Source organism: Scheffersomyces amazonensis, assembly GCF_036850825.1.
Source record: "Scheffersomyces amazonensis strain UFMG-HMD-26.3 chromosome Unknown RJT21scaffold_1, whole genome shotgun sequence".
In the NCBI taxonomy this organism is placed as follows: domain Eukaryota; kingdom Fungi; phylum Ascomycota; class Pichiomycetes; order Serinales; family Debaryomycetaceae; genus Scheffersomyces; species Scheffersomyces amazonensis.
In genome coordinates, this window is record NW_027042741.1 from 3,331,881 (window position 1) to 3,350,197 (window position 18,317).

At 34.8% G+C, this 18,317-nt stretch overlaps 1 protein-coding gene across 1 annotated transcript; it reads right to left on the reverse strand. All coding sequences in view use genetic code 12, as the record gives it.

The window, feature by feature from the left end:
- Positions 1-10,177: 10,177 nt before the first annotated feature.
- Positions 10,178-15,744, reverse strand: RJT21DRAFT_138076 (DEAD/DEAH box helicase; the record flags this gene model as incomplete). The annotated part of the gene is made up of 2 exons (XM_064883312.1): positions 10,178-10,285; positions 10,856-15,744. The coding sequence occupies 2 exons, from the start codon at positions 15,742-15,744 to the stop codon at positions 10,240-10,242; spliced, it is 4,935 nt and encodes a 1,644-aa protein (XP_064741844.1). The 3' UTR covers positions 10,178-10,239.
- Between the last annotated feature and the right edge of the window lie 2,573 nt (positions 15,745-18,317).

Below are 18,317 nucleotides of genomic sequence, written 5' to 3' on the forward strand. Positions count from 1 at the left end.
GTTGTTCCCAACTCAAAGCGAACCAGTTAACACTTACACCACCACGTTCACCACCACCGAATCTGATGGATATGTTGCTACCGACTCCGGTGTTGTTGTTGTCACCACTGACACCAACGGCGAATTGACCACATCCACTTCGTTGTTCCCAACTCAAAGCGAACCAGTTAACACTTACACCACCACGTTCACCACCACCGAATCTGATGGATATGTTGCTACCGACTCCGGTGTTGTTGTTGTCACCACTGACACCAACGGCGAATTGACCACATCCACTTCGTTGTTCCCAACTCAAAGCGAACCAGTTAACACTTACACCACCACGTTCACCACCACCGAATCTGATGGATATGTTGCTACCGACTCCGGTGTTGTTGTTGTCACCACTGACACCAACGGCGAATTGACCACATCCACTTCGTTGTTCCCAACTCAAAGCGAACCAGTTAACACTTACACCACCACGTTCACCACCACCGAATCTGATGGATATGTTGCTACCGACTCCGGTGTTGTTGTTGTCACCACTGACACCAACGGCGAATTGACCACATCCACTTCGTTGTTCCCAACTCAAAGCGAACCAGTTAACACTTACACCACCACGTTCACCACCACCGAATCTGATGGATATGCTGCTACCGACTCCGGTGTTGTTGTTGTCACCACTGACACCAACGGCGAATTGACTACATCCACTTCGTTGTTCCCAACTCAAAGCGAACCAGTTAACACTTACACCACCACGTTCACCACCACCGAATCTGATGGATATGTTGCTACCGACTCCGGTGTTGTTGTTGTCACCACTGACACCAACGGCGAATTGACTACATCCACTTCGTTGTTCCCAACTCAAAGCGAACCAGTTAACACTTACACCACCACGTTCACCACCACCGAATCTGATGGATATGTTGCTACCGACTCCGGTGTTGTTGTTGTCACCACCGACACCAACGGCGAATTGACTACATCCACTTCGTTGTTCCCAACTCAAAGCGAACCCGTTAACACTTACACCACCACGTTCACCACCACCGAATCTGATGGATATGTTGCTACCGACTCCGGTGTTGTTGTTGTCACCACTGACACCAACGGCGAATTGACCACATCCACTTCGTTGTTCCCAACTCAAAGCGAACCAGTTAACACTTACACCACCACGTTCACCACCACCGAATCTGATGGATATGTTGCTACCGACTCCGGTGTTGTTGTTGTCACCACTGACACCAACGGCGAATTGACTACATCCACTTCGTTGTTCCCAACTCAAAGCGAACCAGTTAACACTTACACCACCACGTTCACCACCACCGAATCTGATGGATCTGTTGCTACCGACTCCGGTGTTGTTGTTGTCACCACTGACACCAACGGCGAATTGACCACATCCACTTCGTTGTTCCCAACTCAAAGCGAACCAGTTAACACTTACACCACCACGTTCACCACCACCGAATCTGATGGATATGTTGCTACCGACTCCGGTGTTGTTGTTGTCACCACTGACACCAACGGCGAATTGACTAAATCCACTTCGTTGTTCCCAACTCAAAGCGAACCAGTTAACACTTACACCACCACGTTCACCACCACCGAATCTGATGGATATGTTGCTACTGACTCCGGTGTTGTTGTTGTCACCACTGACACCAACGGCGAATTGACCACATCCACTTCGTTGTTCCCAACTCAAAGCGAACCAGTTAACACTTACACCACCACGTTCACCACCACCGAATCTGATGGATATGTTGCTACCGACTCCGGTGTTGTTGTTGTCACCACTGACACCAACGGCGAATTGACTACATCCACTTCGTTGTTCCCAACTCAAAGCGAACCAGTTAACACTTACACCACCACATTCACCACCACCGAATCTGATGGATATGTTGCTACCGACTCCGGTGTTGTTGTTGTCACCACTGACACCAACGGCGAATTGACCACATCCACTTCGTTGTTCCCAACTCAAAGCGAACCAGTTAACACTTACACCACCACGTTCACCACCACTGAATCTGATGGATCTGTTGCTACCGACTCCGGTGTTGTTGTTGTCACCACCGACACCAACGGCGAATTGACCACATCCACTTCGTTGTTCCCAACTCAAAGCGAACCAGTTAACACTTACACCACCACGTTCACCACCACCGAATCTGATGGATATGTTGCTACCGACTCCGGTGTTGTTGTTGTCACCACTGACACCAACGGCGAATTGACTACATCCACTTCGTTGTTCCCAACTCAAAGCGAACCAGTTAACACTTACACCACCACGTTCACCACCACCGAATCTGATGGATATGTTGCTACCGACTCCGGTGTTGTTGTTGTCACCACTGACACCAACGGCGAATTGACCACATCCACTTCGTTGTTCCCAACTCAAAGCGAACCAGTTAACACTTACACCACCACGTTCACCACCACCGAATCTGATGGATATGTTGCTACCGACTCCGGTGTTGTTGTTGTCACCACTGACACCAACGGCGAATTGACTACATCCACTTCGTTGTTCCCAACTCAAAGCGAACCAGTTAACACTTACACCACCACGTTCACCACCACCGAATCTGATGGATATGTTGCTACCGACTCCGGTGTTGTTGTTGTCACCACCGACACCAACGGCGAATTGACCACATCCACTTCGTTGTTCCCAACTCAAAGCGAACCCGTTAACACTTACACCACCACGTTCACCACCACCGAATCTGATGGATATGTTGCTACCGACTCCGGTGTTGTTGTTGTCACCACTGACACCAACGGCGAATTGACCACATCCACTTCGTTGTTCCCAACTCAAAGCGAACCAGTTAACACTTACACCACCACGTTCACCACCACCGAATCTGATGGATCTGTTGCTACCGACTCCGGTGTTGCTGTTGTCACCACCGACACCAATGGCGAATTGACTACTGAAACATCGGTGTTTGTATCGGGACCAGTGTCGTCGGAAGTGATGGACAGCCCTATAACCTCTAATATAGAAGGCGAGTCTCCTAGTCAATCTATTGTTGCTTTCCAAATAACTGCAGTTGCTGAACCACCTATATATTATAGAGAGTATGTCGCCTTAAGTGATCACAATATGGTATTGGAATCAGATGGACCAACATTTGAGTTAAATGGAGGTTACATCACTACAAATGGATCATATCTCGGAGCAGATAAGTCCAATGGTGTGTACTTAGGTGATGCGTCTGTTGGGGGATGGCTGATTGTTGGGGAAGCTAATAAATTAAGGAAAAGGGCATCAAATGATGTTCCAGAAAAGAAATTTATGTTGTCATTGGAAGGTTTTGGAACAGAGTTCTATATATGTCCAGAACAGGAAGTTCCTTTGCAACTAAGTTCGGTCGATTGTAACTGTTTTATTGGTGAGTTACATGTGCTTGAAGAAGCACCTACGTCAATCACAGATGGTGCAACTATAGCTTATGTCTCAAGCGCCTGTAATACTGGAACTAGTTCGGCTTCAGAACCTTCTCCTACTACTATTCATACTGCTGATAATGCTGCTACTGCTGCTACTGGTACTGAATCTAGCATTACTACAACCTATACCTCAAGCGAAGTCATTACAATCACCGATTGTCCAGAAACTGTTACAGATTGTCCATTGAATTCAATCAGAACTGTTACAGTCGTTCATACACTAACATCCACATATTGCCCTGACTCCGGAACAACCAATACTACTCCAATTACTGCAGGAACCCAATCATCATACACTACGACTATTACTAATTTAAGTTGTTCTGGAAAGAACCCATGCACTGAGACTGCTATTGTGGTTGTTGGTAGCAATGCTTCGGGAGAATTCACATCTATTATCGCAGCAGGAGACGTTGGTTCGAATCATGCAAGTAATGCTCAAGCAAATACTGAAGCTTCTATGACAGACAATGCTGAAGCAAACACCGAGGCTGCTACGACAGACATTGCTCAAGCAAATACTGAAGCTTCTATGACGGACAATGCTGAAGCAAACACCGAGGCTGCTACGACAGACATTGCCCAAGCAAATACTGAAGCTTCTATGACAAACAATGCTGAAGCAAACACCGAGGCTGCTACGACAGACATTGCTCAAGCAAATACTGAAGCTGCTACGACAAAGAGTGCTCAAGAAAACACGGAGGCTTCTATGACAAACAATGATCAAGCAAACACTGAAGCTGCTATGACAAACAATTCTCAAACGAGCACTGCTGCTATTCCACAGGAAGTTCATTCAAGTAGTAACACCATTGATTTCTCTTCTGCTTCTGCTACAGTGAACCCTACATCCAACATCTTAGATGACGAAAGTGGAGCTGCTGAAAATGAGTGGAATATTCTTACATCTCTTATTGCCTCTTTAATTCTCCTTGTTTTTGTTTAGTTTTAATATTTAATTCTATTGTTCATGAATTAAATTATTATTATTCTTTTATTCTTTTTAATATTTAATTCTATTGTTCATGAATTAAATTATTATTATTCTTTTATTCTTTTTAATATTTAATTCTATTGTTCATGAATTAAATTATTATTATTCTTTTATTCTACATTTTCACATCCTTAAATTCAAACTTGAATTAGATGGTTTTCTGACATTCTTTTATACATCTATAGTTTTCTGTTCATAATATATATTTTTATTTTAAACACCGGTTGTAAGTCTTCTTTCTTACTAAAATTCATTGACACGTTTTGAAATTTAATAGGCTATGCCGTAAGAAATGATTAAGAGAAGAATTATTGAAAACAACAATGTTCCCCTCATTAAGTATCATAGTAAGTGTATCTATAGGAAGTGTAAATGGCACAACTCTCATCACAAGAACAACCTAATTTTCTTGAACCAAATATCTTAGTCAGAGAAAAGAATTGAAAAATAATGAATAATGATACCTTTAAGCTTGTAAAAAAAAACCAGCCACATCTATGTCAAAGCATATGAATATATGTTCTATTTCTATGGGAACAGAATTGATCCAGAATGAATGAAGTAAATTAATTTATATTTACGTAACACATAGGATCGATATTAAGCCTAACACATAATGTTAATATTAGAGTGAAAATCAAATTTGGCGAAGCATCACGAATAAGATTCGATTAAGAGGAGGGGTTGTTTTACGGCAAAGTTGGTGGTATCTAACTATTTTGGATCTACAGTTGCAAAAGCCATTTCGATTGATTTGGGCAAGAAAAAAGCATGGAAGATTCCAACAGTTAAAATGGTAAGTCAAATTATAGTTTGCTCATTATTATACCCCCACACATATTAGGTATTAGTATACGTATATTTAAAAGCATATGATTGTATTGTTTATATTGAGATATCTGTAGGGGATAGCTTTTAGCAGTAGTTTAGTTAGATATACCACCTTTATGATATGGCCAAAGTAGGCGTCAAATAGAAATTTTTTTGCCGCGCATTTTGAAATAGGCGTAGAACCTATAAAATTGGCGACATAAAACAGGCGTCATGCTCAATTTTAAGGATTTTGAGCTGTAATTGACACTGTAGATTCGTACGTGCTCTGGGAGGTCTAGTTGGTATAGAGAAGTGTTGGAACGATCTGTAGCGTTAGTTAGAGCAGGTTGAAGTCAAGATTTTTATGTGCAGGGCTTTTCTGTGTGTGTGCAGGATTTTAGAATATCTGTGCAGGTCTCAATGGGCGAATTCTGGCTGTTTGAAGTAGACTTTAAATTTAATTGGATGGAGCTGAAAATGAAGTCTATTGTAGAAAATGATATGCTTAAGTGAAATGTGTAATTTGGTAGTGCTCGCATTAAGGTGGGTGAAGTTAACGGTGTTTTAGAGGTGATCTTAACTATGTGCGAAAGTAATGTTCTCATAGTTAAGGATTGCTTAAATCAGGCGTCAAGTGGCACTTTTATTAATTGTTTGAACGTGATCTTTTGGTAGGGGTATATTGAGGTAATAGTACATATAATGTACGAAGAAGAGTTTATTAGCACTAAATTTAGAGTGTTTGGATTTTGGTAATTTTACATAGTTAAGAGCATATTTAAAACAGGCTTCATTGGGTATTTTTTGTAAGCGTATTGAAAAAGTGAAGAGTGCGATTGATTTGTAATTGCAGTGCTTACTTATGGTTGGGCTATGAGTGATTGAAGATTAGTGGTGGTGGAGTGGGTTCTAGCTAGTCTTAGTAGAATATGCTTGTAGCGTCTCAGTTATGTCGTAAAAAAATATGGAGTGTCGCAAAATATCTTCAAAATTTAGGGAGAGTTTGGCTAGGGAGTAAAAATAGGGAGGGTTTGGGTAGGCGCGCATACTCTAAAAAAGCAAGAAATTAGGGAGAGTCTAGTATTATTTGCCGCTTTTGCAGTAATATATTTAGAGGTACTTAATAAGGTAGTTGCAGAAGTAAATAATAAAATGGTATATTTAAGTGTATAAGAGCTCTGTGGTATATATAATGATTGTTTGGAAGTAGTATATCCGTGAGTCTATTAAGTTAGAGTAAGGTTAAGGTAAAGGAAAGGTAAAGGAAAGTATGGATAATATAGAGGTAGTAACTTTAGGAACAGCTAAGTATTACTAGAATGGCTAAATGCAGGGATATTAAAATGGTTCAGTATACTTAATTTTTAAATATAGGTCAGTGATCTGCTAGCTACAGTAAGATGATAAGACTTCAAATATAACAGTGGATATTAAGTTAAAAGGAGAACTGAGTAAGGAATTAATATAATTATAAGTAGAAACGTATATTCAGGGAATACAGGTATTGGAACAAAATACGCTTTAGAAGTTAGTTTGGAACTTAATATATTTTAGATATTAGTTTGGAACATAATGTAATATAGAAGTTACTTTGGAACTTAATGCGCTTTAGAAGTTGGTTTGGAAGATAATGCAAAGAGATACTAGTTTGGAACATAATTCACTTTAGATGTTAGTTTGACACTTAATGAGTTCTAGATGTCAGTTTGAAATTAATTCAATTTAGATGGAACTAATACAATTTAGAAATAAGTTTGGAGAATTACTAGAAATATAAGAAAGGTGATAGCAAGTGAAGCTAAGTTAGCACTGAGGATAGAAGTGGTTTAAATAATAGTCATAAATTATATGAAGTAGTATCATAAGTAATGTGGGTCTAACTATTGGTGAGCTACTAGAGTTAAATAAATAGGCGCATAATAGTTTTATTTAAGATAAATGTAAATAGTAAATATTATGTGAGAGCACAGCTTAATTTGGCTAGGCGCAAAAAATAGCGAGGGTTAGCCTGAAAAAGATTAGGATGGTTTGGGTAGGCGCGCAACTTCAAAAGCGAAACATTAGGGAGATCGAATTAGCGCGCAAAAATTGTGATCGAAAAATTGACAAGTATTATTTGGCACTAATATATTTCGAGGTCCATAATAAGGTAGATGCAGAAGTAAGTAATAATATGGTATAGTTAAGTCTATAAAAGCTATGTGGTAGAGATAATGATTGATTAGTATATCCGTGCATTTATTGAGTTAGAGTAATGGCTCTAGAAGTAAAGGCTTAAACTTAAATAGATCTAAAAGGAAAGTATAGCATGTGTAGATTTAATAGTAATTTAAGTAAAGGTCATTGAAGAGTGTAAACGAAGTCTCAAATTAAGTCAGTTTATATATCATTAGAAGTAAGTAATATAATGCTTTTATAAATGGTAATAAGAAAGCTATAATAGGAGGTGAAGTTGGTGATAATATTAAAACAAATGTTATTGAAAGGAAGTAGAGCTATCTAAATAAAATTAGTAGTAAGATAAATAACATTAGTATAGATATATGTTATAGAAGTAAGTATATAGTGTGGTAGCGCAAGATTATAAAGTTGAAGTAAAAGTAGAAATGAGCAGTGGTATTAAAGTAAAGAGGAGTATAAGGGTAATACTGGATTTATGATAAAGTAGAAATTAATAAAACGATATATTATGTAGAGGTAAGAGTAAGTTAGTCGTAATTTATGTGAAGTATAGTAGTTATTTTATTAGAAAAATAAGGGTGATTGTAAGTTATTGCATGTGATTGGTAATGAAAATAAGGGTATGAAATATATTAATATAGAGTAAATAAGTAGATGATTAAGTATAATAAGTAATATTATAGGTAATATTACAGAGTTAGAAAAGATGTAGAAATAGTTAAATATTGAATTGTAATATGAAATAAAAGGATCATTTAGTTAGAAGTGTAAATGGTTGAAGGTGATAATAGGTAATAATGGAAAATATGTAAGTGTGGAAGTGATTATAAGATAGTAATAAGTAAGTTATAATAAATTTAAGTGTGTTTAATTTATGAGAATTTGGTTAGAATATATGGAAAAAGTGAATGCATGCGAATTTAATTTAGGAAAAAAGACAAAGATAATATAGTATATAGAATTTATGATTATGCAATTATAATGCTAATATTTATGTTATAAGATGAATTAAAGATAGGAGATAATCAATAATATAAGGTATAGAGCAATTGAAGTGGTGTAAGATATGGTAGTAGAGTGATATAGAATATGTAGAAATGGGAGCGCATATTTAAACGTTAAATTGTGTAATAAGTAAGGCTGTTTGTGTAATAATACGAAGTACAATTTAGATAGTGGGGATCATTTAATTTTTCAGCTAGTATAGATATTAGCCTGTGTGCAGGAGAGCAGATTTACTATGTAAAAAATCAATTTTCACCTCGCAGGACAGAACTTGGGTGCATTTTGATTTTCCCATAGTTAAGGGTGCAAGTTGAGTCGTTTATATGCCGTACTAAAAAAATAGTCTAGTATAATTTAGATTGACCAGAAATTTTTATGAAGTGAGCTATGTAAATGTTTATTAACAACATAAGTAAACTACACTATTATTGATATGCAACATTTTAATGGTTTTTAAAGTACATATGTTATTTTGGTTATAGTTTCACCACGATCCATTTGAGTATGACTTTCAATTGTTACGGATTCACTAATTAGACATCATTGTATTTCTCATTATGATTAATATATTAATTACTATAATGTTATACAGCCATTGCAATTCAATGACTTTTAAGCTGGTTTTGATAAGATTCGTTTAGTATGGACTTGGGTCACTAGGTACACTTGTTTCAGAAGGTGATTTATTACTATTTGTGGAGCAGTAGTTTAATGGTCAAGAGTTATAAAGTAATTAGTATAATATTATCCAGATAAGGCAATTCAATGACTTTTAAGCTGGTTTTGGTAAGGTTCGGTAGCTATTGCTTTTGGTCACTAGGTGCACTTGTTTAAGGTGATTTATTACTATTTGTGGATCAGTAATATAATAATCAAGAGTTTTAAAGTAATTACTATAATATTGTCCAGTCAAGGCAATTCAATGACTTTTAAGCTGGTTTTGGTAAGGTTAGGTAGCTATTGAGTTTGGTCACTCGGTGCACTTGTTTAGCACTCTAAGTTTTAATGGTATAGTTTGCTGGTGTTGATTGTTGGTAAATTTGGTATTTTTGTATATTAAGGGTTGTATTTAATATAGAAAGATCATCTTTTTCTTTGGAAGTTATTTCAAAAGATGTAGAATGTAATTAGATAAGTTATATATGTATAATTATTTTAATAAATGATTTGGTTCACATTTTATGCTCTTCTCTAGTTTGTAATAAATTTATGATTAATGTAGATTTGAATTTTTGGTCGTGCGTAGAAATTGTTAGCTGTAATTTTTTAGTGAGCAGAAAATTAAATTTATATTTTAAAGTATAGTAATTAGAGTTAGATAAGTGGCACTATGTACAATTGCTAAAGTAGTAACATTGGAACGTAATGTAGTTTAGATATTAGTTTGGAACATAATGTAATTTAGACATTAGTTTGGAACTTAATGCGCTTTAGAAGTAAGTTTGGAACATAATGTAGTTTAGATATTAGTTTGGAACATAATGTAATTTAGACATTAGTTTGGAACTTAATGCGCTTTAGAAGTTAGTTTGGAACATAATGTAGTTTAGATGTTAATTTGAAATTATTTAGATAGAACTAATACAATTTAGAATTAAGTAGTAGAATTTACTAGAAATTTAACAATAGCAAGTCAAGCTAAGTTAGCACTGAAGATAGAATTGGTTTAAATAGTAGTAATTAATGAGTGTTGTTAAATGTAGTAGTAACATAAGTAATCTTGTTCTAACTATCGGAAAGCTAATAGAATTTAATAAATATAGATATTGTTGTCACATAATAGTTGTATTTAAGGTGACTTTAATTAAAGTAAAGGAACTGTAGGATGGAAGGTAGAACAAATTAATTAGAAATATCATCATATGGAAATAGTAATTAAGTAATTAAAGAGTAATATAGAATGTCTATTAGATATTATAAGTATAGTTTTAGAGGTTATACTGAAGGTAACTTAATGATACTTTAAATATAAGTGTTATTCAAGGATATTGGAGGTACCCAATTGGAATTAGAAATAACTTCAATAGTATTAGCTGACGTATCAGTGGTATATGATATAGTTAAAAATGTAGAAGTAAGTAGCGCTTATTTTACAAGTCTAACTAAAAGTAGTGTTTATTAGTGATATGAATTAGAACAAGAGTCTAATGGATAGTAATCTTTAATTGGGAAAGTAATAAAATATACTATTGGAAGTAGCAGTAAGCTAGCAATAACTTTTATTGAGTATAGTAGAAAATATATTTAACTTGTATAAGTAATGATTAAGAGAAAGTAATGATTCTAAATGGAAGAAGTGAAGTCAAGTTAGTTAGAAATATATTGTAATGTTAAAATTTATACTAGAAAGAATTTTACATACATATATAACTATAATTTTATACTTACTTTAATACCATTTTAGTCTTCTTATCCAAATGGTAATGCATTATGCTGGTTTCCTCTTCTTTCACTTGTTGGATCATTATATATATGAAGTACATATACCCATATGTCCCTCGATATTCACTTAATATAACTTTAAGAAAATCATCGTAGCTGTGAAGTATCCATATTATTTCTTGATTCCTAAACATCTTAGATAAGGTAATAAAACACAAGTCTATATTGTAATAGCCAGTCAAAAGAATGAAACTTAGTAACTGTTCCATCATGCATTCACCTTGATGCATCAAGTGGCATCTTTTGCATGCTCCTTTAGTTTGTTTCTGTCTTAATCTATCTTCTAATTGTTTCATTTTTTCCTCTTTGACATTGTTGTCCATCAGCCATCCTACCTTACTACTTACTCCCCTCCAACCATTAATCACTTTAAGTGTTGTCAGGAAGTTTCTCCTTTTAGTTGTATCAGCCCCAAGCCTATTATTTGGCTTGGGGGTATACAATAGATTATACAAATCTTGACTTAATTCTTGAAAAGGGATATTATGATGAGTTAAGTTCAACTGTTTGTTGAATCTTAGTAATACACAGCTCTTCATTTTGGCTCTAAACAGCTCCTGATGTACATAATTAACTACTATATTTCTTAGTTCTATAGCCCTTTCTATATTATCCTGATTAATATAATTAAGTAACTTTTTGGAGGAACTCAAGACATATGGAATAAGGAGTCCCATAGTAAATCTGTAGTTGGGACATTCTATATTGTGGGTTTCGTGATTGAGTCCACATCCATAGCAGATCACCTGATTCCCAAGACCACGGTAATAGTAGTGTTGGAAATTATAAATTAAGGCATTATCAATTCTTAATTCATCCTCAAACTTAGCTTTTTTAAAACGTTGTGGATCCATCATTACATAGATATTATCATTATATTTCTGGAGTACTGAAATGACCGATTCATCTGTTTGAAGATATAATGATTCATCTGCTGATTGGTTATTTAATATCCGCTGTTGTTTGGAGGCAGATTGGTATGACTGTGTTTCTCCTCTTCTTTTCAATATTGGTCTTGTTGAATCAAAGGTTGACAAAGGTGACTGATATGTGTTGGTTGTATTGGACAGACTACCTGCAACTTCATTTATTGATGATTGAGCTAAAGGTATGTTAAATAAAATTCTATTGCTAGCTGGTTTATTTAGTGATCTATTAATCATACTAGGTGGAACTTGATTGACGACAGGCAAATTATCAAACCAGTCAGTAGTGTCTGTCTCATCCATTGTATTATCAGCTTGTGTTTCTACTTCAATTGGTCTATCTGTTTCTACTTCCATTGGTCTATCAACTTGTGTTTCTCCTTCAATTGGTCTATCTGTTTCTACTTCAATTGGTACTATCGGTTGTGTTGGACCATTGCTTCTGCAGACACTGCACAACAGTACTTTGAGTTCTGTGCACAGTTTGATTTCCAATTCTTGGGACCAATTTTGAACCTCCGACAAACATGTAGGTGACATGAGTTTCTTTTGAAATTCATCTTTACTTCTATTGGCTACAAGAATCAAATCAACTGTCGATGCCTGCCCATCTCTACCAGTCCTACCACTGGCTTGTATGAGAGTTTCGGCGTCATAGCATTGGTCTCCAATAATTAAATATCTAAGTGATGTTATGTCTAATCCGGTAGTAAACCCAGTAGTAGCAATTACAACTCTTAATTCACTATTGTATACCTTTTCTATAACACTCTCTTTATCAGCGAAATTTAACTTGGAATGGAACATTTCACAATTAATACCAGCCTCTTTGAATTCTTTATGATACTCTTGTACCTTTCTTATAGTGGGTAAGATAACAATACTAAAAGGAACTTGTAATACTTTTGATTTAATTATTTCAGCAACTTCTTCTTCTCTTTTGACAATGGTTTTATTAAGTATTATATTTGGACGAACAATGGAAGGACTTTCTAATCTAATTAGCCTTTTGGGATTTATCAAACTGTTCAATTCCCTTTCATATGATTTAGGGTATGTCGCTGACACAAAGAGCATTTGAAATCGTTTGCATTTAGCAATTTCTTCATTTTTGCTCTCTCTATATTGATGATACATAAAGTGGGCCTCTTCAAATATAATTCGACGTACTGACATATGGTTGGAAGCTTCAATGGTTTCTATCAATTCATTACTAAATAGTTCTAATTGTACTATTAGCATATCATATGCTGTGGTGTAATTAATAGTACCCTCATAAATTAATGGTACAACTCCGTAACGTTTTAGATGTTCTAATATATCTAATCTCAAGGAAATAAAGGGTACTACAACTACTGAGACTTGCCTTTTGCTACTTGGAAACACATAGTTTTCCAAATAGCTGGCAACCCCATATGTTGCTGTCTTTCCCTCAGAAGTTCTTAAACATATAGCTATAGAGTTATTTCTAAGAACCTCCAAGGTAGTAACCACTTGTATTTCTCTAGCTGGAAAATTCAAAACCTTAAGATAAGCGTCTTTTACATCCGCAATGCTAACATCTTGCCATATTATGTTTGAACTATTAACTTCGGGGGTTACATGATTAGTCAACATCTCATACCATCTATTGCAAACTTTCCTTTGGAGTAAATTGTTACTGACATTACTTCTGCTTTCATGATTATAACCGTAATTGACCAAGGCCGTTGTATTGGAATGGTTGCTCATTCTATTGATTTCACTGATTATTTGTTCAACTTTATTAAAGTCAACAACTAAAGAGTGAACCAATGAATGTAACCCTTGACGCATTTCTCTTTGATTTAACCCAACACCATATGCCTTTGTGATGTTTCGAATGGCACTCAATCCAAGGTCCGGCTTAGCTCGACCATTAAGTGATATGAACAACTTGGTAAAATACTCTCTTTTAATATATTCAACATTATTAGCGGCCCTGATTATTGGATCTTCTACATCTAGATCCTCTTCTTCATTCTCTATTTCTTCGATTTCCTGAACTAAGTCTTGGTCTATATCTGAATTAACATGTCTATTAGTACGTTCTTTTGTATAACTAGTACCCTCAATAAACTTGAGTCTAAGCTCCAACAATATATGCCTTGTCAAATGTAAGTATAATATGAGATATTGTCCGGTTTCCACATTCAAGTATTTAGTAATAGCAACTATAGTATTGTGACGGTCTAAATTTTTGGAGTAGGTAGTTCTGAATACTACATTTTCTTCATCAAGAATTACATTACTAGGTGAGTTGGAGTGGTCCTCGATTCTCATAGTGAGAATCTCTGGAGACCTATAGGGTGCTCCGCACCCAATAATAATAAGTAGGTAAAGTAATTCTTGAATCTTGAGTATTCTCTTGAACAAAGCAACAGCAGAATGAACATTTTTGACTTTATTTTTTTTGAGTAATAGTTGAAATTCAGAATTGCTATAGCGTTTAAATGTTTTTCGGAGACTGAGTTTCTTATTATACTCCTTAACTATATCTGAATATTTAACACCATTGAAGAGATCAGGACCAAATATATCAACCAACTCATCTTTAATTGTAGTAATGCAACCTTTTCTCATATCATTCAATAGTTGCAATGAGACAATCTTACCGTTAATTCTAAAAGCATCTGTTCTGGAACCTACTTGTTGACAATTCATCGGAGTCTGAGGACTAGCTAAATCATGTTGATTGAACAACCATTTAAGACTGAAATAACCTGCACTATGTTCAATGTTGGGAGACTTTAATTCCTGTTTGAATGCTTTAAATTCTTCTTTAGTAATTTCATGTATAATGATTAATTTGGAGAAGAATAATACGCTGCAGAACATAGTCCTTCTCACTGAGTTCGAGACAAGACTATTATTCTGCAGCATACAACTAAGAACAAAAAGGTCTAGAACTGTTCTCTCAACATTAACTTTTAAAAGATAATCTTTTAAGAACATAGTGCAGAACTTGTCGAAGTCCTCTTTCGAAGTTACCTTAATATCTAAATGGAATAAACTTACTTGAAGGAAGGTCACAGTGGCTTTAACATAATCATTAACCGCCCCTCTACTATAGTGTGACTTTAAGAACACTTTGGTAGTATTCAAGTTTTTCTGAAACTCATTAAGCTTGTCCAAGTGATCCTTTGTAAAAAAGCTTCTTACTAAACTGGTAAGCTTTTTCTTACCGGCTTCATCTTCTGGAACTTCCTTGTAAAGTCTCATTGCCCTTTCAACACAAAGTAATGATAAGAATTTATCCTTATTCAAGTCCAGTAAAATATTTTCCTGAGTTAAATTCTCATAGATATCAATTGTAGTTGCTTCAATTAAAATTGATGATAAACGGCTACTGATTCTAACAGGATAACCCAGCTGCTGCAGCAGGACTAGCATTTCATGATTGGCTTCAGGATGATATTTCTTGACATGCCGATTGAAATACTTTAACCCAATAAACGAAGAGTCACAAAAGTTACAATTGTACATGTCAATTGGTTGGACACCCGGAATAGAGACATTGGTAGACAATCTGTTGGTAGTAATGTCTCTCTGCAATTTAGATTCATCTAAAAAGAAGGGTTCCAAACTCTCATACTTCGCTGCCACATTACCCTCCCATCCAGGAATATCAGTGATAAGTCTTCTGAACTGCTGCATGTTCGGAATACTTCTGAATTCATTGGCTTTCGGAATAAAGACAAAAGGAATTCCTGGAGTACAGATGTATCCGTTAGAGTTCAAGGTTTCAAGAGTTTGATTAGTGGCTTGGTCATAAAGTGACTCAACTACTTCATCTTCACTTTCGCTAGAGTGTTCGTCGCTGAAGACTTCTCCATAATATGGAATGCCGTGGTTAAGAAAATCGCGTTCAGTACTATCTGTGGTAGACATTGTTGGTTTAAGAACTTTGGTTATGATAAACGTATCTGATCTTAGTTAGTGTTATATCTATCTGGTTTGATGTTAAATTTTTATTTTTCTTTGAAAAAGCTTTGAAATATTTTCATTCTAACTTTTTCCTTATTTAGGTAAATGGTACACACTACGCATTGATTTAAGTTCGTGCATAAAAATTAACTTATTATATTTATTTAGACTTAACAGGTTACTAATTAGATGATACAGTGCAGACGGTTATTAAAATATATTAAATCAAAGTATTGCAAAAAATATTATTGACAATTAATAATACTCGCTATGACTATTAATAGAGGGATCAGGTTTTCTTATCTGAATTATTTTACGAACTGTTATCTCTTAATAATAAATTAAATAATTATAAATTAAATATTAGTATTTGTGAATATTCTAAATTGATGTAGTAATAGTAAATTAAATAGAAGTAAGATCAGGACAGCTCAAATGGTTACTTTCAAAAATAGTTAACCAAGTAGTTCGCTAGGTGGACAAAATTAGGGGGCTGGACAGAAAAAAGTTAATACTGGAGAAGGCAAAAGCTGCAAAAAAATACTGTCCGATTTTACTAGTTGAAAGAAAATACTCAATAAATTGAAGGCGAGGAAAAATTAGGGAGGGTTTGTCTAGGCGGGAAAAAATACTGATTGAAATTGACAAGGTATATTCTGGCTGATTGCAATAGAGTTTATACTTAACTGCTTGGAGCTCAGAATGAAGTATATGGTATAAGGTGATGTAGTTAAGATATTTCTACAGTTTGGTAGTACTCACATTAAGGTGGGTGAAGTTACAGGTATTTAGAAGTTTTCTAGTATGTGCGAAAGTATTGTTCTCATAGTTAAGGAATGCTTAAAACAGTCGTCAAGTATCACTTTTATTAATGGTATGAGGCTGATATTTTGGCAAGGTTATATTGACGTTAGAATACAAATAATGTTAGAAGAAGAGCTTATTAGCATTAAGTTTAGAGTGTTTGGATTTAGGTAATTTAACATAGTTAAGAGCACATTTAAAACAAGTATCACTTTTATTAATGGTATGAGGCTGATCTTTTGGTAAGGGTATATTGAGTTTAGAACACATGTACAGTTCAAAGAAGAGCTTATTAGCACTATATTTAGAGTGTTTGGATTGAAATTTTACATAGTTAAGAACACATTTAAAACAGGCGTCATTGGGTATTTTTTGTAAGTGTATTGAAAAAGTGAAGAGTGAGATTGATTTATAATGGCAGTGTTTAGTTATGGTTGGGATATGAGTTATTGAGGATTAGTAGTGGTGGAGTTGGTTCTAGCATAGTCTTAGTAGAATATGCTTGTAGCGTCTCAGTTATGTCGTAAAAAAAATAGCGAGTGTCGAAAAATTTAGGGAGCATTTAGCTAGCGAGAAAAAATAGGGAGGGTTTGGGTAGGCGCGAACTTTAAGAAAGCAAAAAATTAGGGAGGGTCGAATTAGCGCGCAAAAATTGTGATCGAAAAATTTACAAGTATTTGCCGATTTGGCAGTAATATATTTAGAGTTAACAGAAGTAAGTAATATTATTATAAGATTAAGTGTACTAGAGGCTTTGGGGTGATATAATGGTTGATTAGTATATCCGTGCGTTTATTGAGTTAGAGTAATGTGTCTAGAAGTAAACTCTTAAACTTATATAAAGTTAAAGGATATTAAAGATTGTATATAAATAAAAGCAATTTAAGTAAAGGTTATTGAAGAGTGTAAACAAAGTGTCTTAGGTCAGGTTGGTAATATATTTATCATTAGAAGTAAGTCAAATAATGGTTTTATAAATGGTAATAAGATATATTATAGTTAAGTTAAGTATAGGTAGTGAAAGTTTTATAAGTATATTTACGTGTATTTTAAAAGTGATATCAAGAAATTTTATAGTGATAGAAGACTCTAAGATAATGCTACATATATATGAGTAATAATGATGACGATAGTTGACACGTAGTAGTGTTTTGGACTAGGATAAGATAGTATATTAGAAATGGAAAGTATAAGATATAAGGTGTGTATAAGATGTGGTAAAGTTAAAGGTAATGTTAAAGTAGGTATATATTTAAAGTATACAGGGCATTTGGATGTAATTAGTAACAAGTTAAGTCATGTTAGTATAAGTAGTACTGAGATATGATGTAGATAAATAAAAATATATGTTGGTAGCGTTTATTTTACAAGTCGAAGTAAAATAATATTTCATCAATGATATGAAGTTGAAGAATAGTAGAATATAATGTAGTTGTCAAGAATTAATTGGAAGACTAGTAATAAGGTCTATTATTTGAACTTGAAGTAGGTTAGAAGTAGGTTTTACTACATATAGTAGAAATTATAAGTATTAGTACTAGACTTAGCAAACTAAAAATGGGGTAAAGTTAGTGATAATGTTATAGCAAGTATGAAATAAGTATAAGCACGGTATTTAGATAGCAGTAGAATTAATTAAAGTAATGTTAGTATAAGCAGTAATAAAATAGGCTACAGTTAAGAAAGTATATATGGTAGTAGCGCAAAATTATAAATTGAGGTGAAAGTGGAAT